General features: G+C 40.1%; 1 protein-coding gene across 8 annotated transcripts in view; it reads right to left on the reverse strand.

Moving 5' to 3' along the window:
- The window catches only part of ADGRG2 (adhesion G protein-coupled receptor G2), a 65,451-nt gene extending 44,483 nt beyond the window's left edge, over window positions 1-20,968 (reverse strand). For 3 of the 8 annotated variants that reach the window (XM_027903606.1, XM_027903600.1, XM_027903607.1), the window contains exons 1-3: window positions 20,836-20,925; window positions 9,746-9,864; window positions 33-650 (exon numbers count right to left, since the gene is read on the reverse strand). In XM_027903606.1, the coding sequence (XP_027759407.1) occupies window positions 33-650; window positions 9,746-9,863 (736 nt within the window). In that variant the 5' untranslated portion in view covers window position 9,864; window positions 20,836-20,925. The other 5 variants (XM_027903602.1, XM_027903604.1, XM_027903601.1 and 2 more) reach the window with 5 other exon arrangements.
- Window positions 20,969-25,591: the final 4,623 nt, after the last annotated feature.

Genomic DNA, 25,591 nt, shown 5'->3' on the forward strand with positions numbered 1-25,591 from the left:
CACTATTTCAAAAGCAATGCAATGGTACTTACCACATGGCAAAGAGTTATCCTCTTCTACTGCCGTGGTATAGGTCCAATCCTCCTTTCTCCAGCCTATAACACCACTATCCTGGCAGTCCTCAGATTGGGTTATATTTGCCTTGTCCCACATTCTGAACATGTACAGTTCCCCACTCATACCCTGGTGAGGTGATGCAGCTGCACCTCGCAGCTTTGAACAGCCAAGTAAGAACTGGCCTTTTCCGGGCAAATTAACTTTCCCCCTTAGTTTTTTGTAAAATTTTTTTTTTCCATTTATGAATACCTTCATCTCCTCATTGTCACTTTTCCACTGGATACATATTTGGTTCCAAGTGTTTTCATGAAGTCTTGCTGTTTTATTTATTTGATTTCCAAATAACCATATGCTCAGTTTGCCACGATCTCCCGCAAGTCCAAGATCATACTTATTTGTAGAGACATTGGTGTGAGGTGCTTCTTGAGTGTATACATATGCTATCCATGGATTTTGTGATGAATACAGTTTGAGGTCCACACAGACAAGGAATTCTTTCAAGGGATGCAGAGAAATTCTTGATGACATAATCCAAGGATCTTCACATGCAGTCTTAAAGACAGCTTTATATCGCCCCAGGAAATCCTCCTGATCTAAATAAAGAAAAGGTGATTTGTAAAATTATTTTGATTTTAAAAGTATCTTTTATACCGATGTTATTCTTCCATATAGTACTGTTCCTAGGCATTTATGTAGGAGTTTTTAAAACAATGCATTAAGAAATAACCTTATAATCTACCCTTTTGGTGGGTTTTTTTTTGTTTGGTTTGGTTTTTTTGGTTTGGTTTGTGGTGGTGGTGGTTTTGGTGGTTTTGTTGTTGTTTTTTTTTTCTTTTTTCGGTGATAGGGAAGTGACAGTTTTGGAGGCAGTCAATAAATCCTAGCTGCTCATGAAAGCTTTGAAGTAAAACTCATGCACAAGACCAAGGATGACCATGTAGAACCACAGAATTGTTTAGGTTGGAGAAGACCTCTAAGATCATCAAGTCCAACTGCTAATCCAGCACTGCCAAGTCCACCACTAAACCATATCCCTCAATGCCACATCTACATGTCTTTTGAACACCTTCAGGGATGGTAACTCAACAGCTTCCCTGCACAGCCTGGTGCAATGCTTGACAACCCTTTCCATGAAGAAATTTTTCCTAATATCCAACCTGAACCTTCCCTGGCACAACTTGAGGCCATTTGCTCTTGTCCTATCATTTGCAACCCGGGAGAAGAGACAACCCCTATCTCGCTGCAACCTCCTTTCTGGCTATAAGCAATTAGGTCTCCTCTCAGCCTCCTCCAGGTGCAACAACCCCAGCTCCTTCAGATGTTCCTCATAAGACTTGTGCTCCAGACCCTTCACCAGCTCCGTTGCCCCTCTCTGGACACACTCCAGCAACTCAGTGTCTTTCTTACCATGAGGGGCCCAAAACTGAACACAAGATTTGAGGTGTGGTCTCACCAGTTCTGAGTAAAGGGGGACAATCACTGCCCTGTTCCTGCTGGTCACACTACTGCTGATACAGGCCAAGATGCCATTGGCCTTCTTGACCACCTGGCCATACTGCTGGCTCACTCCAGACAGCTGTTGATCAACACCCCAAGGTCCCTTTCTGTTGGGCAGTCTTCCAGACACTCTTCCCCAAGCTTGTATGTAGCACTGCCTGGGCTTCATTCTGCTCCCCATCCCTCTCTTCTAGCTCAGGGGACTGGGTATCCAGAGGGCAACTGGTCTTTCTAATAACATCTGAGGCAAAGAAGGCATGAAGGCATCAGTCCTTTCCTCAAACTGTGTCATTATGTTTCTCCCTTCATCCAAGAAAGATTCTGGAGATTCTCCTTAGCCCTTTGGTTGCTAATGTATTTATAGAAACATTTTTTATTGTCTTTTACAGTAGTGGCCAGATTAAGTTCTAGCTGAGTTTCAGCCCTTCTGCTTTTCTCTCTGCATAACCTCATGACATCCCTGTAGTCCTCCTGAGTTTCCTGCCCCATTTTCCAAAGGTCATAAACTCTTCTTTTTTTCCTGAGTTCCAGCCAAAGGTCTCTGTTGAGCCAGGCCAGTTGCCTTCCCCTCTGGCCCATCTTTTAACCTGCTCTTGTCCCATTAAGATTTCCTTCTTGAAGAAGAATGTCCAGCCTTCCTGAGCTCCTTTGCTCTTCAGGACTGGTCTCCCAAGGGACTCTGTCAATCAGTCCTCTCAATAGGCCAAAGTCTGCACTCCAGAACTCCAAGGTGGCAGTTCTGCCGACTTCTCCAAAAATCAAAAACTCTTATAATTTTGAGATCACTTTGCCCAAGACATTCTCCAACCATCACACCATGCACCAGCCCTTCTCTGTTCACAAACAACAGGTCCAGCAGGGCACCTTCCCTAGTTGGCTCCCTCACCAACTGTGTCAGGTCACCTTCCAAGTGCTCTGGTAACCTCCTGGACTGTTTCCTCAACTCTTTCCTCTCTGCTGTGTTTCCAACAGACATCTGGTGAGGTGAAGTCCCCCATGAGAACAAGGGCCAGCGATCGTGAGACTTCTCCTAGGTACTTACAGAATATTTCATTTGCCTCTTCAGCCTGGTTGGGCGGTCTATAACAGACTCCCACCTTGGGAGGTCTGCGAAGGCCTTGTTGGCCTTCCCCTTGACTCTTACCCATAAACACTCAAGCCTGTTGTCACCATCATTAAGCTCCAAACAATCAAAACACTCCTAATGCAACACAGCTACCCCACTGCCTCTCCTTGCCCGTCCCTCCTGAAGGGTTTATATTCATCCATTGCAGCACTTTGGGTGTGAGTCATACCACCATATTTCTGTGATGGCAGCTGTGGCATCATCTTCCTGCTGCACAATGGCTTCCAGCTCCTGTTTGTTGCCCACACTGCATGTGTTGGTGTGGATGCACTTTAGTTGTGCTACTGATCCTTACACCTCTCTGGAGGGAGGAGCCCTGGTTCCTCCATGATCATTCCCAGGCACTTCCATGCTTTTTAACACATAATAATGCTGTGGGGATCTCCATCCCCTGATTCCACTGAGATGGCAGACCAAAGGATGCTGCTAGCACACAATCCCTCAGATACTGATGTGCTGCCCCGAGACTTCTCTAGTGATCCTGGTTTTTAGCCTTTTCTGTCTTCAAATCTAGTTTAAAGCTGTTCCAATGAGCACTGCTAATTCCAATGCAAAGATCCTTTTCCCACTTTGAGATAGGTGTACCCCATCTGTCGTCAGAAGGCCTTCTGCCGTGTAAACCGATCCATGATCAACTAAAACGTAGCAATCTAAGGAATTTCTAAGATTCTCTAAGAATCTAAGAAATGACAAGTGGGAGGCAAAAAGAAAATCACAGGTTGTGTGTCCTATACCCAGGACTGCACAGATATTTTGCATTTAACAGATGCTGGATAAAATACAGAAACAGAGCTAGAAGGCAGCACTATAGCCCTCACTGCCTTCTTATTTCTCAGTCTTGCATCCTCCTCTGAACAAGATCATATTTCTCCATGCCATTTTTTAAAAAGGGAAAGCAAAAGACCCAGGGAACTACAGGCCAGTAAGTCTCACCTCTGTGGCCTGCAAGATCATGGAGCTGATCCTCCTGGAAACTATGCTAAGGCACATGGAAAAGAAGGAGGTGATCAGGGACATGGCTTCACTAAGGGCAAATCGTGCCTGAAAAATTTGGTGCCCTTCTAGGACAGGGTTAAAGAATTAGTGGATAAGGGAAGAGCAACTGATGTCATCTACCTGGACTTTCACAAAGCATTTGACACCATGCCACATGACATTCTTGTCTTTAAACTGGAAGAACACGGATTTGATGGATGGACCACTCAGTGAACAAAGAATTGGCTGGCAAGTTGCACTCAAAACATTGTGGTCAACAGCTCAATGTCCATGGAGAGACCAGGGACTGGGGGTGTTCCTCAGGGTGGTACTGGGACCAGAACTGTTTAACATCTGACAAGGGCAGTGGGATCAAGTGCACCCTCACCAAGTTTGCCAACAACACCCAGCTGTGTGGTGTGGTCGACACACCGCAGGGAAGGGATGCCATCCAGAGGGACCTTAACAGGCTTTAAGATGGGCCTGTGCAAACATCATGAAGTTCAAAAAGCCAAGTACAAGGTTCTGTACCTGATTCAGGGCAATCCCAAGCACAAATACAGACTGGGCAGAGAATGAATTGAGACAAACCCTGAGAAGAAGCACCTGGGAGTGTTGGCTGATGAAAAGCTCAACATGACCCAGCAATGTGCATTTGCAGCCCAGAAAGCCACTCATATCCTGGGCTGCACCAAAAGCGGTGTGGCCAGCAGGTCAAGGGAGGGGTTTTGCCCCTCTGCTCTGCCCTTGAGATACCCCACCTGAAGTGCTGCATCCAGCTCTGGGGCAAGAGAAGTTGTGGCTGCCCCATCCCTGGAAGTGTTCAAGCTCAGGTTGGATGGGGCTCTGAGCAATCTGGTCTAGTGGAAAGTGTCCCTGCCCATGGCAGAGTGGTTGGAATGAAATGATCTTTATGGTCCCTTCTAACCCAAACCATTCAATAATTATATGATTTCTTCCCCCACCTTGAGATTCTTAAATCCTCACCTGAATACTTTGCAGTTACAGCAAAATAGGTGAAAACCAGCCATATTCTAGAGAGAATGAGTTTAGGTAACTTTTAGAAAACTTGTTTTGGAGCCACTGGTTTATTTGAAATTCAGCCCCCATTCCCTGCTCTCTATCAGAGAACTTGGTTGCAGAGATATCTGGTCTGTGAATCTCAAATACATGTGTCCTTAAGACAGTGGCAACCTGGAGTTCAACTTGGATAATAAATAGAATTTGAGGTGTCAGTAGTAAATTTACTGGTAAAAAACAATGTTCTAGGCTCTGTCAATGGTAAAACAAGTAGTTCCAGATAATGCCTCAAACACTGTTCAGTGCTTGTAGGTGCCTCATTTCCTCCACTGTCCCAGTACAGGAAAGGACAGACTTTTGTGGCTGTAGATGTAAGCTCTTTGGAGCTGACTCCCATTTTGTGGAAATATACACATTCCAATCACATAATCATTATCATGATTGCTTGCTTTTAGGGTGCACACATCAACAACAAAGTAAGAAAATGGTCCTTTGGAAGGTGAAGTGGAACTACAGAAAATGATCAGTCTGGTAAATGCTCAGCCAGTGCAAGAGAACACGCTACTGACACCTTTAAGGAGGCCATTATTTATCAATATAAGCAGACCTTTTATGAATGCTCCAGAGGAGGTTTGGGATTAATCATGACTGGTCAGGGTTGGAAAGCAGAAAAAAAATTGGTCAACATAGGGGAAAAAAGCTTTTCCACCAGCTCCCCTGTAAGAAGACAAACTTCCAGGCAATTTGGAGCAGGGTTTTTTTTCCAGGGTAAGTTACAGTCCTAGTTAGCTGTCAAGATCACAGCCAGGTCTTCTGTAATCTCAAGTAACCAGAGCATCATCTTTCATCAGGCCAATTCTGACAACTTTTCTGTCTCTTGACCTCAGGGCTCTCAAGTTTCTTTTTCGACAGCAAAAAATGAAAACAAGGAGAAAGTTCCTAACTTTCAAGTGCAGCTTGATACATAAAATCTACCAGAAAACATTGTAAACACAAAATATAACAATCCAGCTACATGTAAAGTCATCGATCTAAATTCTTGTTGCATACTAGAGCTTTGAGACACTAATTAGCAAAAACCTTTCCCATCCCCCAATCATTCCTGAAGTTCAACATACATCTTGTAAGTGCCATGCAAGGCTACAGACCAAACAAAAAACTCTCTGAGTACAGACTGAATCGGGTGAAAATCCTAACCAGCAGACATTGGATTTTGAATGGTGAGATAATACTTAGATTGGCTCTAAGTGGCAATGGAAAAGAAAAACATACTTGACCCAACAGCAATCAGCAGAATTATTTCCCCTCTGCCCAACCCTACAGCTGAATTCACTCATTCAGTCTGGCCACTTGTCAGAGTCTAAAAGCAAAAGCATGGAAAAAGCATGGAAAACCAATTTTTAAAACAGCTTAAAAGCTGGGATGATGAAGAGTGGATGGGAGGGGAAATTGTCACATAAGACAAGATTTTTAGATACAGGCTCAAATGTACCTTCCATTTTTTGTAAAAGGATTACTACAATTAAAATAGATCTGCCACCTTGCAGCGTGGACAGATCACGAGGAATCTGATTTTATAAAGGAAACTGCTAGCTAGTTACATGCCAACACTTGTGACACAGTCTCTCCAAATAAAAATAGTTGCTCAAGTCTTTCATTATTAAGTGGGAATTCTGCTGAAGGTTTTGAAAAATTTGATGCAGCTGCTGTTCCTCAGAGTATATGTCAGAAATATACTTGCATGACTCACATAGCTTCCAAAATTCCTGTAAGCACTCTTGAGCATGCAGATATGGTCAAAGTGACTGCTTAAGGAAGTTTCCTGACACAGCTTCAAAACCTGAAGTCACTGTTAAGTATCCAAACTGACAGACTGGAAAACTATTTCTGAGCAAAAATATTAACCAACACTTGAAATACCATCATCAGACTTTACTTTGGAAGTGAGAAAACTGTGAGAGAGGCTTGATTTCATGTTAAGGATTAAATCAGTGTTGATGTGCCAATAGTTAATTAAAGGGTTGCTAAATCCTATTACATTATTCAGGGGAACTGACACTTCAGAGTTGTCAAGGGAGGCAGAATGGGTACAAATTTGCAGATGAAAACAGTCATAAGACAGGTAGCCAACAGAAATCATGCAAAATGACAACAATCTGATGATGATTCTTCTGGTCTACTCTACATAATTCAAAGACCACTGTTGAGCAGTACACAGGGACTGAAGAATGACTTTAAACTAACAAAAGCATTTACATAGAGAGGTCTAACCTTCTGGAATCTGCAAAGGCCGGCCCACTTTGCCCTAAACAGTTATTAAAAAAAAGTGCCAGAAAGGGGTGCCAAAATTAGGAGAACAGATATGAACACTATCTGAATTGTTATAAGAAAGGCTTGGAAAATTTCATATGCTTTATCTACCCAAAGAATGCGGAAAAAGCACAGAAGAAATCAAAACCATAGTCAGCAAATGCACTTTGCTGTTCCAAGTGGAGTACAGCATTATGTTAGAAATTTATTATCAGTATTATCTTGGTTAAGTCTCTTTGATATGTGGGTGGATGCCATGTAAGTAGGAGACGACTTTACATTAAAGCCTTTGTAAGTTCTGTTAATCATCACTTATTTTCTCTAGTAATGGTACTTGTGGGTTGTGGCCCACCCTTGACCATGGAACCGAGGAGCTGGAACTGGTTGTGCTCTGATTGTGGCATTCCTGACTTATAATTAGTTTCCTTGGGTCCAGACAATACAATACACTCAGAAAAGTACCTATGAACACACCCTTATCACCACAGCACAAAAAAAGTAGCATAGTAGGAAGAATGCTCCAAACATCTCCAGAGTAAGAAAAATTAGTGGGGGAAAAAAAAAAATTACAATTTGGAGTGAAGGAAACTCCATGCAATAGTAATCATGGGATGGCTTTTCAATGTCATTTGCTGTATTTGGGCACATCAGCCCTTTCAGAAATGCAAATTTTTAATTCTTCCTATATTTAACAGATGCAAGAGTTGGGGTTTTTAACCTTACTGAAATAAAAGCATCCACTTAATAAGTATGTTCTCTTAAGACCTAAAAGAAATCCTGAAACACATGTGCATACTTCCAAAAGGTTTAAAATAAACTTTCTGAAAATGAAAACAAACAAAAAGGCAGTATCTTTTTTTCAAACCTTTTTTGTTTGAAACATTTCTAGATGGTGATAACTGATGTCTTTACAAGAGATAGCCAGCCATAGGTAGTAAGAATTACACATACAGGAACAGATCCTCTCAGTACATTAGTACCAGTGTTATTTTCCTTATATTTCCTTATATTACTTGCATTACTATTAACCACTGTGTCAGTATAGTTGAGTATTAATACAGTCAAGTATTCTATTGAAATAAAAACCAGTCACAAGTTTATGTGTCTGCACAATCTGGCTTTTAACCAGTAACAACAGTCATTAACTTCCTTGCAAGTGTTTGCCACCTGTAACACATTTGGCTTGCCACAGTCCATTAAAATGACGTCAAAAGAATCTTGTATACTAATATATTCCATCTAGAGCTCATAAATGTTCTTTATAAAAAGTTTAAAACTCTAAACTTTCTACATGTGGGTCACTTGATTCTGCTGAACATTTGGAAATCTGAAGCTAAGAACTGTTTCCTCAAAATTAATTTCATCCCTCCTTTTCATTCACAGTTGTATTTGTTTATCTGGGGATAAACTATGCCATGTTTTTCAGTGTCCTAGGCATCAGAAAAAACACAAGCAGTTCTTCTCCGTATTTTTTGGAGAACACACATACTTTGGCACTTCAGATGACAAAACTGAGTAGAGATGCTGCTGACAGTACTAACAGCCTAAAACAAAAAAAACCCAATAAAATACAATGAAACCATAAATATGCCCTTGTGTCTGTCTAGCTTTTCTTGAAGGATTTCTGACATTTGCAACTGATACAGAGGTGAAAAACAAAATCCTTCTTTGCTTGCTTCCTCAGAACTCTTCTATGACATGTCAACCTGCTGAGCAGCTCTGTCCTTTTTAATATTTTAAGTACAAGACATTAAAACCTCTACATCTTAGTAGCAGTTTTATCACCTGTATCTCAGATTCTCTCTCAATAAAATCATTTTATGAAAATGATTATATTTGGAGAATTAGAACCAAAATTTATCTCATCACTAAACCTATGAAATCTCATTGCTTGTACATTAAGCAGGCATAGTTAAATTAAAAAAAAAAAAAACAGCAGTAAATTCAAACTGAAAGAAGCTTTGACCTTCTAGAGTAAAAATATGCCATGACACAGGAAGCAGCTTCTGAAACTAGCATTAAGTAAACGGAAAAAAAAACACTTCCAATTTTTTAATAACTCAAGCACATTGCTAATATGATAAATGTATTACACACTATCGATATACAGAAAGTTTATAAATGACAAGCACTGTTATTCTTATCAGTTGGGGTCTAGAGGGGTGACAGTCTAACCATCAGTTTTCAGAATAGCCATGAGAAAACACAAATTACTTTACCTCACTTTATTCTACCTTACCTGACACAAAACCATGACAGAACTTATCCAATTTGTACAAGAACTCTATGAAGTTACACATTTTGAACCTTACTACTTTCTCCTTAGCCATATTCAGATCAAGAGAATGCAGATGCTCTATGCTCATACACATCCTAAATAGAGTGAAGCTCAAAGAATTTTGTGGTGTTTTTGTAAGAACAGCCTAAAAGATTTAACAATGTGTTCTGAAAGTAGGAACACTTGCAGTTTAAAAAAACAGCAAGAAAATAATTTGTCTTGTTATGTCATATTGTGTTTTTGTTGCCTCCTCATTCATAACCCAAAAGAAGTTACTACCAATGATCTTTTATGAAAACATAAAAGCATCCAAAATGCAAAGCACCAACTGGTTCATTTCTTGTTAGTGACAGATTTTCCTCTTGATTTCAGGAGGGCAAAAACTTGCCTGTTCTGAATACATTCAAAAGTCCTATTCATCAAGACGAATGTGATTTATTTGGAATATCAACACTAGACAAATGAGGAAAAAATTCTCTTACCTTTGCCCGCTGTAGCCAGGAACAACTGAAGTAAAAGGACTGCTTGAAAAATCCTGAATCTCAAGAAAATGCCCTGTATTCTGCCAACGCAGCAGTGCTGTTTTCCCCAGGCAACCATTCTAAAAGAAAATAAACAAATAAATAAACAAACCACAATGACTAGAAAAAGTGTAGGTGTGTGGACATTGTGAAAAATTATGTTTCCAACACAAGAGTATAAATCTTTTCAACCCCGTTATACTATTGGGCATATATTGCACAGAAATGCACAAATCCTCTGTACATTGCCAAGACACTAAGAAAGAAAGAGCTGTTTGCTGAAAAGAAAAACAAAAACAAAACAACCCTAACTCGAGCTTTAACTCTCCAAGGACTCACAAATACATCAGAGCATGATTCCTTGCACAAGTAAGACTTTCAACATTTGAAAAACAAACCAACAAAACTTCCAAAAGATATACACACACAAACAAACCAAACAAAACCCCAAACAAACAAACCCAACCAAAACCTGGCAGAGTAAGGATGGAGAGCTTATCCAAAAGCTTTGTTAATCTCATCAAGAATGTAAGAAAGCATCTCTTCAGTCCCCTATCCACATGTAGGGGACTCTCATGTGACATTCTAACAGAAGCACTGTGAACTCCTAAGGAAGAAGCAAGACTTTGATTCCCAATTCTCATCTCATTCTCAAGGCAAGAAGCTACTGAAAAAAAAAAAAAAAAGAGAAAAAAAAAAGAGAGAAATGGTACAAGTCACTGTGGGCAGCAAGTTCATGGAGAGCACCATGAAAACCTGGTTTGTGCTCATTTCTTCCTAGTGATGGTTGTCTCATGTGAGCAACAGGACATGGTGTTGGAAAAAGAATGTGCCTCCTATTATGAGAGATAATGCTCTATGAAATGACACAGTTTTTTAAAGATCTTTTCAAAAAAAGGTACATCTGAATATTTTGCATACTGAAAGAAACTTTAAGTAAATATTCTGGTGCTCTCAGCAGGCATTAATTCTTAAATAAAAAAGTTTGGAGATACATAGTTGCAAGTGCCTCTATAATTGATTTTTGAAACAAATGCATAGCAATAGATTTTACATATAGACTACCTTTAACGTATCAGCTTTATGGTAGAACAGAGCATTCTGCACAACACCAGAAGTTTAATTTTGCAATCACAGGTCTGGTGCATGTATGAGTGTACTGGTTCGCAATCCTCCTGCTCCCAAACTGCACTCTGCTTCTGTAGGTGCTGTATTAGGTTGCAATAGGTTAAGGCACTGTAAATGGTGAACTCTTTCAGGCGTTGTAAATTTGTGTTAAGGTTACGGCTTAAATATTTTTGGTGGTTTTTTTCAAGTATTCACATAAATGCAAATATCTGTCAATACAAAATGGTTATTATGGGCTGAACTCTCCAAGAGAAGTGCTAGAGGAATAAACTGAGAAACAGTGAAGTTGCTAGGTGATTGATATTTGGGAAAATGATTAAATGTACAAGCAATAAATTATACACATGTAACAACACAGCATATAAAGCATAAAGCAAATGCTTCTCAAAAATTAAGAGCACTGCAACATCGTTGCCAGTGTTTTAAATAATTACATAGTAGGTAATATTTCCAGCAAAAAAAGAGAAAAAAAAAAAGGTAATACAGATTGCATTAAAAAACACCAATCTGGATGATGACAATACTGCTTCCACAAAAATCAAGCATACTAAAACTGACAGAAGACAAATCTCATGCTAAAACAATGGTCATAGCTAATACACACAATCCCATGCAGGAACAGATCAAAATGAAACAAAAACAAGTAAAAAAGGCAAGAAGTTTCAAAGGCAGGCTAGCTTTCTAGAGATTCACAGGAAACATGTTCAAATCTGTCTTCAGCTTGTTTCTCTGAATGCCTAAAAATCATGCATTAATAAAGTTGTTTGGTCAGCAAATGAAGTAGTAGAATTACATTAATTTTCCTAACAACCTGAAAATGAAGACTTCCATGCTTAAATGCATCTATCAACTTCGGGGATTGTGCATCTACAATGTAATTTTCTAGGGTTAAAAGAAATGCCCATCCAAAAGCCATGCTTCCTTTCTCTGCTTACTCACGCTTCTCATTCTAGTCTCAAATTAGGTCCCTTCCAAGCAAAACCAAGCTGCACATCTATTCTTCCATTTTATGGGGAAATCTCTTCCTTTGTACACTAAACCAGCTACCTGGAGTAATGTATTTAGACACCAAAACAAACAAAAATTCCAACATACCTTGTCTCTACTACCTAGACACCAAGAGTTGAAATGTGAACACGATGGAGTTCAAAAATACTCTGGCATCCACAAGTTTAGCCACTGATGCCGGTAAGTACTGAGGCAAACTGCTTGCTTTGTGTCACCTGTGATACAGATTTGGAATGCTTCTATATTTCCTGCATTTAGTTTTCTCCTTAAGCCTCAGTTCTGCAAATAGATACACGTGAAATGAGCTGACTAGGACAAAGGTTTATTCCTGAACCATCAAGCATTCCTTCTATTTGGTCTGGTAGATCTCTAATATTAAAGTTAGTGTCCTATCCACCAGGAATAACAGTTGCATTACAAAAGTCTAAATTTGAGGACAGGAGCCAAGCAATTCCTTGTTCTGACTCCAGCTCTGCCTGAGCACTATGTAGCCCTTAGGAGTTTGAATGGACCTTCCTCTAACTCTGGCCTTCCAGAGTGAGCTTTGCTAATATTTGTCCAGTGTTTAAATGAAAGGCTGTAATAAATATTTAGGGTTTTATCTCAACTGGGGTTTTTGACCACTATTTTTGTTCTCACTTCATGAGATGGACCCAAGCAAAGACAAGTGGGGACAGATGCGAGTTTCTTGTTGACTGAACACAGTCACATCAAGAACTGTGAAACTATTCAAAGCTATGAATGAAGATTAATATCCCAGGGAAAGCAATCAAATCCAGATAGCAGGAAGCTGAGTAACTGTATGAAGTGAAATACCGACATGGCCACAGCACAAGTGCCTTTTGCAAGACTTTGTGCATTTACACTAGCTCAAGATTGTTCCAAGTCTGGATAAAATATACTATTAAAAGAGTTGGGAAAGAAAAATTAGTGTTCCTTTCTTTTTGCAACAATGCTGTTTAGCCATTACCAAAGAAAAAGGTGCTTTGATAGATTTTTTTTTTAAAGGAAAAAACACCAAGATATAAAATATGACTTCACCATATCCACTAAGTTCCTCTTAAAATTAAGTCCTTCTCTGTTTTAGAATCCTAAAGCTTTACTCTTAATGATCCTGAACAGTAATGTCACTGCAAATATATAGTTGTCAACATTATATAATTAGGCATAAATGATTCTTTTCATGGTTTTAATTTTGCTCATTTGTTCAAATGAACATTTTTATTGTTCTTTATGACAGATGAATCAGAGATTCCAGTATGAATATGCATAGTTTTTGCAGTTGAATGAAAAATTTTCATTTGTAAGTCAAGCAAATCTAATCAAGTACAACAGTTACTGAGCCACCCAGATGTGGGAAAGAATTTTATGCACAGACTACAGGTAAAGACGTAACTGGCTGTCTTTACTTTCTCACTTACAACAAGGAACTTTTTTACAAAGAGCTAAGTGTCTGAAGTAGACAAGAATATGAAACATTTCTTTATGGGCGGCAGAAAAGGTGGAAATTCAGAAAATAAAGGCTCAGGTATAAATCTGCTCTCTCTTGTTTGTTCTCCATGAAGAGTGCTCTATTTTGACCACTCACAATCTTATAGCATTGGCACCCAAGTTTCACAACATTTCACACTATGTTATTAAGCTGAAAGTCAAACTAGAATTGACAAAACTTTTCTTAAAACAAACGAAAAAAAATTAGACGGTTATTTTGTATGTTGTGTTACATATGATGTTGTTCTGCATTAATATCCCGTTCTCTGGAAATTAAAGAATTTAGTGGAAACAAAGACAGGAAGATGGTTTAAAAAGGAGTCTGTATTCTTATCATTAATATGAATTAGCTTATGCCATGCTATTTTACTTTACTGCTTTCCAAGCGTGCACCTACAGGTGACATATGAAGACATATAGGACTTACCTTCAGCAACTGCTTGCCTTGTATCACATCAGATATATTTTCTACAGGATTGAAGCCAAAGGAAGTGCAAAACATAAACACAGCTGTTGTGTTCTGTAGTGTATTTTGTTAAGTCACTCTTTGAAAAATACATCTAAATTTCACAATTCCTGCTGAAAATATCTATTTACTGGCAGTCCTCAACATTTCAACTGTTATGCCAAGTTTTAGCCAGAGCAGGTTGTCACTGCCAATGCGTAAACTGCTGGTTACAGAAACTTATGTTGGAAATCATGACCCAAAGCAATCATTCATTTACTCCTAATCATGCTGCCTACTGCTGCACTTTAAACTTTTTTGTTCAGGTCACACTTATTTCAGCCATAGTCTTTGGGGGTCACTCTGTCTTCTGGAGTTATCCCCTATTAAAACTTTGGATTTTAATAAAAATACTTCCAAATGTAGAGAAGTTATGCTGAAGAGGAGGGTAATAATGAATGGTAAACTTCTGGCTGCTTTTTTGTAACAGTCTGCCTTATTCAAATCTATACCAGGTGACAGAAGGCTAAAAAGAGTAAGAGAAACACATCATACTGCCCACATATGAAAACTTTTTGATGTCTTTAATTACTTTCAAAAATGTAAGACTGTAGACTTCTTCCATCAACTCTTTATATTTTCCAGACTGGAACCAAAATGCAGTAAAGTTCTTATGTTATTTTTAAATTTTGGCTGAAGTAACTTAGATGTAATAGGGAGGACGCTTATGTTGGAAAGTCTTATGTCACTGTGAATCTTGGCACACACAGTATTCACTGACTTAACAGCAGAAGTAGCACCACTGATTTTAAAATGTTGTTCCATGGGGGGTTTTTTATGTGTTTTTCCAGAAGACAGTAATAAGGTTATTACTGTCTGATAATATCTTGATTTTCATTAATTTTCTCCATGTTAATCATGGCTGTAAAAACAGGCACTTTACGTAGAACATCAATTTTTTCTAAGACTGTAACAGTAATGTGTTCAAGGACCTTCCAAAGATGTCCTCCTGACACAAATCTTTACTGTTTTCAAAGATATTAAATATTTTACTTTTTAATAAGTTGGCTTACAGAGAGCAACAAGCCACTTAGTTACAGACATCAGTCACCTGCAAAACTCATGGCTCTCTGGTTCATTTCTTAATAAAACCAAACAGGAGGAAGAGCTCTCTGAGAAATCCATTCTTTTGTTAAGCCTTTCAACTGTTGCAGGATACTGTGGCCTAAGAAAGACTTTCTAATGTATTTTATTTTGCAAATACCAAGCTGTGCAAGCCAAGATGTGCCTTCAGTCTAACTCATGTTAGATTCATGTAAAAGTGCAAATTAATCACTAAGGCCTGTGTAAGTGAATTCAGGGGTGTGACATGCTATTGGATGGCTCTCCATCACGGACATCAGTGCCAAAACAAAGCACTTTTTGTACTTAATTCTGTTGTACAGCAACTTGTGTCATATGTAGTGCAAAAATGAAACAGGGGACAATTACAAGCAAGCTTTTGTTCCCTCTCATCCAGATTGGAAACGTTTCACCTCCTTATATGCAATTGTCACCTGGGAGATGAACAAGAGGCCTCTCTCTAGCTCTTATAAAAGTTTGACACTATCCAGGAAATCCTTGTCTGCACTATATATTCCCTCGAGAGCACAGTATAACCCACACACTCTATTAAATCTTCCAGAGCAAACTAAAAAGCCCTTCAGTGACAACACCTCAGCAGGTTTCCGCTTCAAAGAGTTTGCAAGGTACTGATGATGCGTGAGAAGCAGAGATGTAATAAAAGTAGTTATGTCTGTCACAAGTCTGGTTATTTCAACTTCAGAATGTTTACATTTTCATTAATAAATAATACCTAGGGTTTAAAGGTATATAGGTTTAATGGAGGAGGAAACCACAAAATGTGTTCCGCAGCGTACAAGACTGCAAGTACAACAAAGACCACATTACAGGTGCATCAAAAAAGATTAAAGGAACACTAGACATGCACCTTGAGCCATGTAAAGCCATGAGAAAGGGTGTACAAAGGTATAAGCAAAAAAAAAAAAAAAGCAGACAAAAGGGTTTGGAAAGCCTTTATATTCAGTTACAGGACTTGAATTTGCTGCAGAGATAAAGAGGGAAGGACAAAGACTTTCCTAAAGCTCAAATATTCAAATCAGTGAATAATGTAAGCAGGCTGTGAGGAATCAAGGGAGGGCCAGGCATGCCAAAAAGAACACTGTCCAGCTCATGCTTTCAATTTTCCTACTTTTCAAAAAACGAGTTCTGAAAGTTTCATCTTATTGTAAGTGGGGGAAAATAAAAAGTAAATAGTGGTTTCTGCTCACTCATCCCCACTCTCCTTTCCATCTCTCTTGGCTTGAACAGCAACACCCTAAAAGAGAAATTATATTGTGATTTCATCCTAGGCTTCACTTTATGGACTTAACAGATCTCTTGGATCTAGCACTTGGAGCTGTTAAAATTTCTCTGGAAGCTAAGCAGCACAGTATTTTGAGGAGGTTTCTGGTTAGTTTTTTTCTCTTTTAAGCAAACTCTCAGACTGTTTCAGCCCAATGACCAAAACTAATAGTTTGTACCAAAGAAATACAACTTATCAGTTTGGAAAGATGGATGCACTGAAGCAAGCACCTTCCAAAATCCTGCTACAACTCTGTTTTGGAATATGGCATTGCTGCCCTACACAGCCTAAGGAAATACAGTCACTGTGCCACTTCAGTCTTCACGTGGGGTAAATATCCAAGGGACCTCTATTAAGACATTCTAGTAAACAGGGTTATGCCAGAACAGCATTCTGATCCTATTTTAGCACTCCTCTACGTAGGGGGACAGGAGATGGAACCATTGCCAGGACAAACCCCATAATCAGTTAGGGAAAGAAGGGAGGTCAAATTTCTGACTGGAGCCCACATTAGACTACTACAAATGAAACAAGTTAGTCAATATCAAACATTGTCAAACACTTGAAAGTCATCAAAGAGTAGATGACTTCAAAGCAACTTCAGAAAAATTTATTTAAACCAGAACCACTTCTGTGTGTTGCCCCCACAAATATATCAGCTCAAAAAATTTACCCTGTACAACTACACTCCACATGACTTTTTTCATCATCACCACCTCTACAAAAAAAGTGATTAGCCTTCTTAAAAATAAACCACACTAACCACAATGCTGACTTGCTGAAACATAGAAAAGGATGAAAAAAGGAAAGAATTTTCAATTCAAGTTATATGAATACTTGGCCTATGCTATGAATAAGTAATGATAAAACAAAGTCACTTCAAAACACGAAGCCCATCAGAAACTCATTCAATCAGCTCATGTCTGTAATTAATTTGGAGCAACAGAAACAAAGATATGCAAATCTGGTTGGGAACTCAGAAACTAAACATGGAATTTGGCAACATTCACAGTCAGGCATGCCCAGATGTCTAATAAACCCAGGCAGAGGGACACAGTAATTTTTTCTCTGAAGAAAGGGACTTACTATGAGAAGATTTAAAACACTAAAAGCATGAGTAAAAAGATGTTGAGTTTTGCTGTGTGTGCACAATAACATCTCCATAATGAGCATACTCACATTGCTCATTGTCTTGCTATTTCTACCATTTCTGACAACTTCTGGTAAACCTACTGATGGATCTCCTACATCTTAACTCCTCAGTAATTCCTTTACGGATCACTATAAGTGAGAACACACTCAGTGCTTAATTCATGAGTGGTTGTTCTTTTTTGGTACCTAAGGCATCACTTGAGGTACTCATACAAATTTCAGAAAACAAAAATATGATAAATTCTAGTAATTTTCTCTAAATTCTGTGGAGTGAAAAAGTATTTTAAGTAGACTGGGGGAACTTTATAAACTATTTGTTTTTCATATACTGTTCCATCTAGTGTAACTGACATTCCACAGTTTTCTTTTAAAACAAAAAAAAGGGTTAATCTTGTTACAAACTATGGGGTTTTTATGAGATCATAAGAACACTGTACTTCAGCAGCCAGCAGAAGAGGATCTAGAAGGGAAGAAAAACACTGTTTCTATAAGGTATTCACTAAAAAGCAGCTGTTGTGTCAAACAATAATTACAGTTCTGGGCTCCAGTGCCCATTGACAAAAGTGCAGAGAATAAAAATAGGTAAAACCAGAAAATGCTGAGTTTGAGATTTGAACTGCCAGATACACTTCTAAAATCTTGTATCAGTTCCCCTACATAATACCTGCAACAAAACTGTCCTGAAGCTGATGTAAGTAACACTCACCTGTGCTATACAAAATGTTCTGCTCATAGCTGAAGACAAATCATTCAGGGAGGAGTTTGAGATCTATTTTTTTTTTGGCCTTTGATTTAATGTCAGCTACAAAGGATCCTTTTCCCATCCTGAACAACAATAAATTTCAAAGGTATTTTGGCACAAAAGGAATGCAAGACTCGCAAATAACTGAGTCCTATTAATTAGCATATAGTTACACAAGCCCATTTTTTCATGGAGCAATTATAGATCCTTTCTAAATTGCAACTCCAGCAATTCATGACTGGAAAGAATAAGTCCCTCATAATCCTGAGAATGTATTTAATGATGTGCTCCACTCCTTTCATGTTCATAAGCTGAATAGCACCTACCAACAAATGAATATTCTCTAAATCCATGCATCTGGAAAAGAGCAAAGCTTTTAAATGAACCTAGATACAAAAGCACTACTAAACTTGCCATTTATCAGAAAGCTAACAGTTCAGGCCAAATACCTTATTCATGCTGAAGTCTACAAGATTAATTGTATGAGCTACCCTTATTTTGGCCTTCAAATAATCTAATCTAGTGTTCCACTGAAAACATAAAATTCCAAACTCAAGTGTAGTGATCAGTTTAAAACCTATACTCTGTTTGCCAAGGCCACTGATCATGTTACATAATAAGAGCTAAAAATTGTCCAAATGTAACAAGAGTTATTCTCTCACAGAGTTCAAAACTTTTGCAATCTGCCAACTCTCTGCAGTTACCAGTGGAACACCTGACTAAAAACATTCACAGCACAAAAACCATATAAACTGAGTAATTAACTTGAGAATGGGAATTTAGTCCTTTATCTCTCTCCAGCTGACCCTAATTTGAGCCAATTTCTGTTGATGAGGTTTAGCATTAAATTCAGAAGGCACTGAAGAAAAAAAAAAAACATGCTCACAACCTCCATTTGATCTACAGAATTATCTTAAGCTGCTAAAGTAATATTACTAGAGATACCAATAACATTGGTTCACTTGGTGTCTGCCACAGCAGAAATAACATAATACTATCTTGCAGAGTAGAGTAGAAAGTTTTGTGGCTCCAATTCGTACCTAAGCAAGTTTGTTTGCATGCACTTTCTTTCCTGCACCCTCTTTCAAAGCATTCTGCTTCGGAGGTTGCTTTCGTCATTAAGTTGTAAGTTTGCTTCCACAGTGAAGACAAGTATTTGGAGATCCTCATAAGCAAAGACATGTTTTCTGTTCTTTAGTTTAATTCAACAAACACATCACTGGTCACCCAGCAGAGGAACAACTCCTGCTTGTTTCCCCCATGGAAGCAGTTAGAGGAGTACACTTTCCAGCTTAGACATAACCTTAAACTTTCAATCTTAAGAGCAGGAATAACAGCCTGTGCAGCTCTCATCTAGCGATGATCACTGCTAGCCTACGCAAGCAAAAGGGAGAGATGTGTTCTGAGTAGAGACACATAACACCAGCTTTACTTTTTCAGCACGTGACAGAGCTGAAGACCCAATTAATTTGCTTTGGAATTGAATAAACTTAGATCTACATGTCGGAGGTTATAAACTCTATTTTGGCTCATGTTGAAGCTCATTCTATCACACCTTCAGCATTACTATAACTGATTTAGGCAGGGAGGCTGGACCAGACTCACAGTGGTTCCTTCTAACCTTACTGATTCTGTGATTTCATACAAGTCAAACCCAGCGTGGGTTTGTACAGTTATACATTTAATTTGCTGCATAAGCACACCTTGAACTAGTTTACTAACATTTCTTCAACATTTCCACATAAATCAATGCAAGACAATAACACCGTAAAAGCAAGAGTTCAGTGCTATTATAAGTACTATCTATGAAAGACAAAACGTATACACTTGCAAAGCAAAAATAAACTCAGTCGAGAAAGGATGCTTCCAATACACTTCGCCAGCGGACGTGACAAAACCCCAGACAAATAAACCTCTTAGAATAGTTATTGTGCGCAAAAGGTGAATTTGAAGACATCTTACTTTCAGTGATGTAGGTTTCCTCACAGAACACATATGAAAGAAGCAGGAAAAACTTTTAAGCTGAGTATATTCACTGCATCCGTTCACACAGACAACGCGTGTGAGAGCAAACCCCGACCCAGCCGAGCAAAACAGTCTCCAACGGGACGCTGCCCTGATTCTTTCGTAAACCACGTTCAAACCCTACTGAGGCGTCCGCTAAAATCATTTACTTTTTAGGCCGGTTTTAACACGTTACTGAAATTTTCTCGCCGTTGATTGAGTGCTTCAAAGACGACTGGAAAGATGATGGAAACCTCCCCGCCGGTAGCACGGAGAAATGTACCTGGTAAGCAGCGCGGTGCCCTCAGCACGGACCCCGGGCGGGCTCTCGCAGCCCCTCAGCGCGGCCTCGGCCCCGCACCGGCCCCGCGCGAGTCACAACGGCCCCGCAGCGCTCGGACCCCGCCTGCCCTCCCTCCACTGACCCCCCGGCCCGGCGACACCCGCAAGTGCCACTCTGGGAGAGGGATCCGTGACTAATCAGGAGCCGCGGGGCTGCGCTGCGACGGTCGGAGTTCCCCGACCTGCTCTCCCTTCCTCCCTCCCTCCGCCCGCCACCGCCGCCCCCGCCGGACCCCTCCGCCCTCACCCCGCTCGTCCCTCCGGGCACGGTCGGCGGCAAAGCGCAGCCCCGGGGAACCGCGCACCTCTGGCGCCCGGCCCCGGGAGCCGCTCACCTCTGCCCGGCTCAGGGTGACTCCCATCCCCTCAGCCCGCCGGGCTGCCGCTCCCTCCTCGCCCTCGGGAGCCCCGCGAGCCGAGCAGCCGCTCACCTGGCGCCGGGCGACCGCCCGTCCCGTCCCGTCCGTGCCGCCCTCCTGACCCGTCCCGTCCCGTCTGTGCCGTCCGTGTGTCCCGTCCCGTCTCGTCCCGCCCCGCTCGCTCAGGGCTGGACACAGCGGAGGCGGCCCCGGCAGCTGTGGCCGCCGCTGGACGGGGGGCGGAGGCAGGCGAGGGAGGTGCTGCGAAAAAGCCGAGGGAACCCGGCGCGGTGGCGGAGCCGCCTGGGAGCGGCCCCCGCGCCCCCTCGGCCAGGCGGGCTCGGCCCCAGCCCCGCCCGGCGGCCCCGCGGGTGCGGGCGGTGTCCCGGGAGCTGTGGGCAGCGCCGGAGGAGAGCGGCTGGCCCTCGGCAGGCTGGAGGCAGCGAGCAGTAAGCAGTAAGCGTGGGGACACCGTACCCGGACACAGCAAACTCGGGTGGAGGGAGCTACCGCTCCGAATAAACTGTTTGAAATTATTTTGTGGGCAACTCGTTCGGTGTTAAAACAGCTTTTTTTCTCGTGTGATTCACACTTAAAACAGACTTAACTACCTTAAGCCCTAATGTAAGAGTAATTTATTCAGAATTGACAGCCTTCATTTACTTTCAGTAAGACTGATACCTTCAATTGCTAGTGTAAATGAACTTCGTAAATTGTAAATTGACTTAACTACCAGGACAGCAGTAAGCTGAAGCTGTGTCCCTCCTCTTCCCCTTTTTAATTGCTTGAAATGAAACATATTCTGAAAATGCAGCATTTTCAGTGACTTATTTTATACCAAAATGTTTAGGAACTACTCCCTGCGTGTGAGGGGAGCTTTGGTCACTGGACACTGCTGAGAAAAGCCTGGCTCCAGGGCATAGCTGGGGAAAGCACATCCAAAGGGAAAGGCAGGAGCTTTAGGCAACAGCTCTTCTCGGTGTTACTGAAAAGATAAGATGGGCAAATTCTACCAACTCCATAGACAGTAGATATTCCTAAGGGTACAGAGTGTGATGAGTCCACATGATGAGCATAGTTTTGTAGAGGAAGTTCTTGTAAAGAAGAGCTGAATTTAGATGAAGAGGCTTGTTTCATTCTGCTGAGGTCAGCCATGTCTTTGGATGCTTTGGAGCTGGCATCTAGTTGAACATAAGGCCAGTGCTTTTGCAGTTCCTCACATAGGAAAAACTGGAGGCATTTTTCTTTCTCTGCCTTGCTTAGTGGAGTATATTTCACTTCCCCAAAGGTTTAAGGAACATAAATTGTTCTCTTCCTACCTTATACCACCTGTGAGAATTTTATCTCCTTCTCCTTCACTTCTGATCTGGATGTCTGAGGTCAATGATGTGGCTCAGTGGTGTCTACACAGAAAGGCTAAAAAGTTGAATGATGCTGGAAACTGAAGTCCAATTTTCTCCTAGACACCTTACCTATTGGTAATACAGGCTTAGGAAGCTTTCTGTATTGCTTGTTGTGTGAATAGTTACCAGCGTACAGATAAAGGGAAGTTTGCCTCTGTGTACCCACCAGCTCTGACAAATGATACATTCTTTGTGATAAAAATCAGCTAGTTGATGAATTTTCAAGCACTGAAACGTAATTGAGGGCAAGAGGAGTTACTTCAAAATACCTATTCTTTCCTCTTAGACCAAGTTCATTTACTATGAGAAAATACCGTGCCTAGCTGGAAAAGTCCCTGAAATCTATGTATAGTCACTCAAATACCAGTATGCCATCTGTACAGTTCTAGGACTACACAAGATCTGGGCAGCACTGCATGGAAGCCAAAGGCAAACTCTCATGCACTTACCGAGACAACACAGAATTGAGCAGGTCTGAGGAACAAGCATGAGTAACTTAATAAAAAAAAACTTTTCAATCCCACTAGTTTGTTCTGTTTTTGAGAAAATGCCAAAAAAAAAAAAAAAAAGGTTGTGCTAATTCAGGTTGCTCAATGCCTCCTTTATTGTGTGCCTGTGCAATACTGAACACTGGTTTGGTAGGAACAGCAAGTGAGAAATGCAGGTTTAAGAGAACAGTCCTTTTATGAGAAGGAGTCAAGTCTTCTCTCCCCAGATAAAATGATCATATTAAAATATCATAAGTAAAATTAATAGTTTCTGGATTTGGAAGTCTTCAGAAAATGGGCGCATGGATACCATAAAGTGGTGTTGATATAAAGTTTTGCCGTGCATCCTCCTAGTGGAGAAATACTATATTTCAAGGTTTTAACAATTAAAGAATTTTATTTTTACCTATGTTCAACCAGACTGAATGTAGAAACCCCAACGACTCCAGCAAAGTCAGGGCCTAAATTCACATTAACTTCATCTTAACTAGAATTTCATATTATGCTTTCTGAGTGGTTTGGGATTTATCATTATTTTTTATTTAAATTCTTTCTCTCTTTATTTATGTATGGATGTGTATACATGTTTCCTAGGGAGATTAGACATTTCTGTGTCATATTGTGGCACTCATTTTGTGTCTATTTATCCAAGTGGAATTTGTTCTGATGATGTAATTCATGTCTCAGTAGGAAAAAAAACATATGTAACCAGCAAGGGAAAGGGGAGAGCGGAGGTAGTGGGAGAAGTAAGGTCTGTTTGCCTTTTCATTTATGCTGTAAAGGTTTGATGTTGTTTCACAAAGATGCTTGTCAGGACAGACTTGTCCTGTTCTTGCTTCTCCCTACTCCTCCACTATCTCTAGTGGGTGGGATTGGAGGTTGCTTTGCCCTGTGATGTGTATATGGTCAATCCCAGGGAGCATAAAGTTAGGAGAGTGACCGTTTCAATGAATCACATTAACATAACACCTTTTATGTCAGATCTAACTGATCTAAAATCAAAGCAGAAAAGACCTAATGATAATTTCCATGACATTTTGTAGGGTTCTGTCTTCTTCTTTGCCATGTTACAGGTTTCTCTGAACACCAGAAACTGATTGGAGGTATAAAAAGCAGTTAAAATAGATACAATTCTCTGCTTCATATATAAATATAGTCCTTCCCAAAAATCACTCATGTTCTATTCTATAATACCATGTAGTAGTTATGAGTCATGCAAATTACAGATAATTAGGTAAAAAGTAGGTTAGGTGTTTTTTAACTGGTGATAACAATGAAGAATAAATAAAATCATATATGAGTCCTTCAGTCTATGTTCTGCTTTCTACAAAGACCTAAACAATGAGTGAGCAATTCTAGGACAGGGAAATGATATGGACTAGTGATGCTGAAAGGATTTAAACATATCAAGGGAGGAGGATCTAAAGTCTAATCTTAAAACTGCACATACTAGGCACAAAGCTGAGAGCCTAATTTGTGAGAGAGAGGCTGCCTTGTTAAAAATTTGTGCCTGACCAATAAATCTGTATCTTGCAAAAGAGTCCTTGGAGTAGATACATGTATCTAACATTCTAATAGAATAACTACTTATTCATATTCTCTCATCAGAAAGTAGCATGTAGGTGTGGGTACCGTGAGCGCAGTGTTTGCTGGATGTTGACTGAACCAACATGTAAAAGAAATCTCTTAGATATGTAATCATTAAATAAGGAGGTTTAGTCTATCCAGCTGTGATTTTTACACATGTTGTCAAATACTAAGTACAACACCTAGGCTAAGATTTCCTTTGGACTGTAGTAGTTTCTTCATTAAAAAAAAAAAAAAAAAAAAAAAAAAAAAAAAAAAAAAAAAATCTTACCTACTGAAGCTACAGGAAGGATATTAAAATAGTAATAACAAAAAAATCTGTATTCCTGTGGTTAACTTCTAAGTCTCACCTCACTAATGAAATATGCATTTCACTTCTTGTATCATTACTGATGACAAATGGTATTTATGTTCACCATGTTATTTGGCCCTACTGAATGTTGCAGGGTCCTGCTTGCAATCATACAGCCATGTCATGTCAGACTGTGTTCCAGCTCGATGTTCCTATTGCATTTACATTCCAAAATGGAATAAAAGTGGAAGCCAATTTGTTAGGTATTCAGGCCAAAAGAAATGAGAAATCTTTGCTACAGTTTTCTTAAATAAAATTTCGTGTTCTTTACATGAAGAGTGAATGATTATATGTAGCAGCAGGATGAGCATTCTGTTCTGTTGGGTGATCAGCCCATCAGTAATACCCTCTGCAACACTCCGTTCTGTGGAGTTGAGAGCCTTCACTATTACCTGTTGGAGTAAAAAGTGAATGGAACACAAACTGAAATGCAAGAAATTCAATTGAAACATAAGAAAATTATTTTTTTATGGTGAGAGTCATCAAACACTGTGCAGGTTGCCCAAAGAGGTTGTGGAGTCTCTACCCTCGAAGATGTTCAGAAGGCAGGATACAGTCCTGGTCACTCTGCTGCAGCAACCCCTGCTCTGAGCAAGAATTTGGACTGGACCATCTCCAGAGATGCCCGCCAGTCTCAGCCTGACTGTGACACTGTGAGAAGAAAATGCTGCTAACACTCTGCTTTCCCTTAGAATAAAATACCCTTTTGGCCAAGCAAAGGAAAATGATCCTATAATTGTAAAAATACTGGAGGGTGGCAAAAGGCTCATGCACCCCAAAGCCCAGACCGAGGTGCTAATCAACATTATGGGAAACTACAAAGAAGAGTTGCCAAGAAAAGCAATCTGAAGAGAACACCTGGAAAGGACAATTAAACCTTTCATTGCTCTATTTACAGCACT

Source organism: Empidonax traillii, unplaced genomic scaffold (assembly GCF_003031625.1).
Source record: "Empidonax traillii isolate 1590-97213 ecotype Southwest subspecies unplaced genomic scaffold, ASM303162v1 scaffold985:size400688, whole genome shotgun sequence".
NCBI classification, from domain to species: domain Eukaryota; kingdom Metazoa; phylum Chordata; class Aves; order Passeriformes; family Tyrannidae; genus Empidonax; species Empidonax traillii.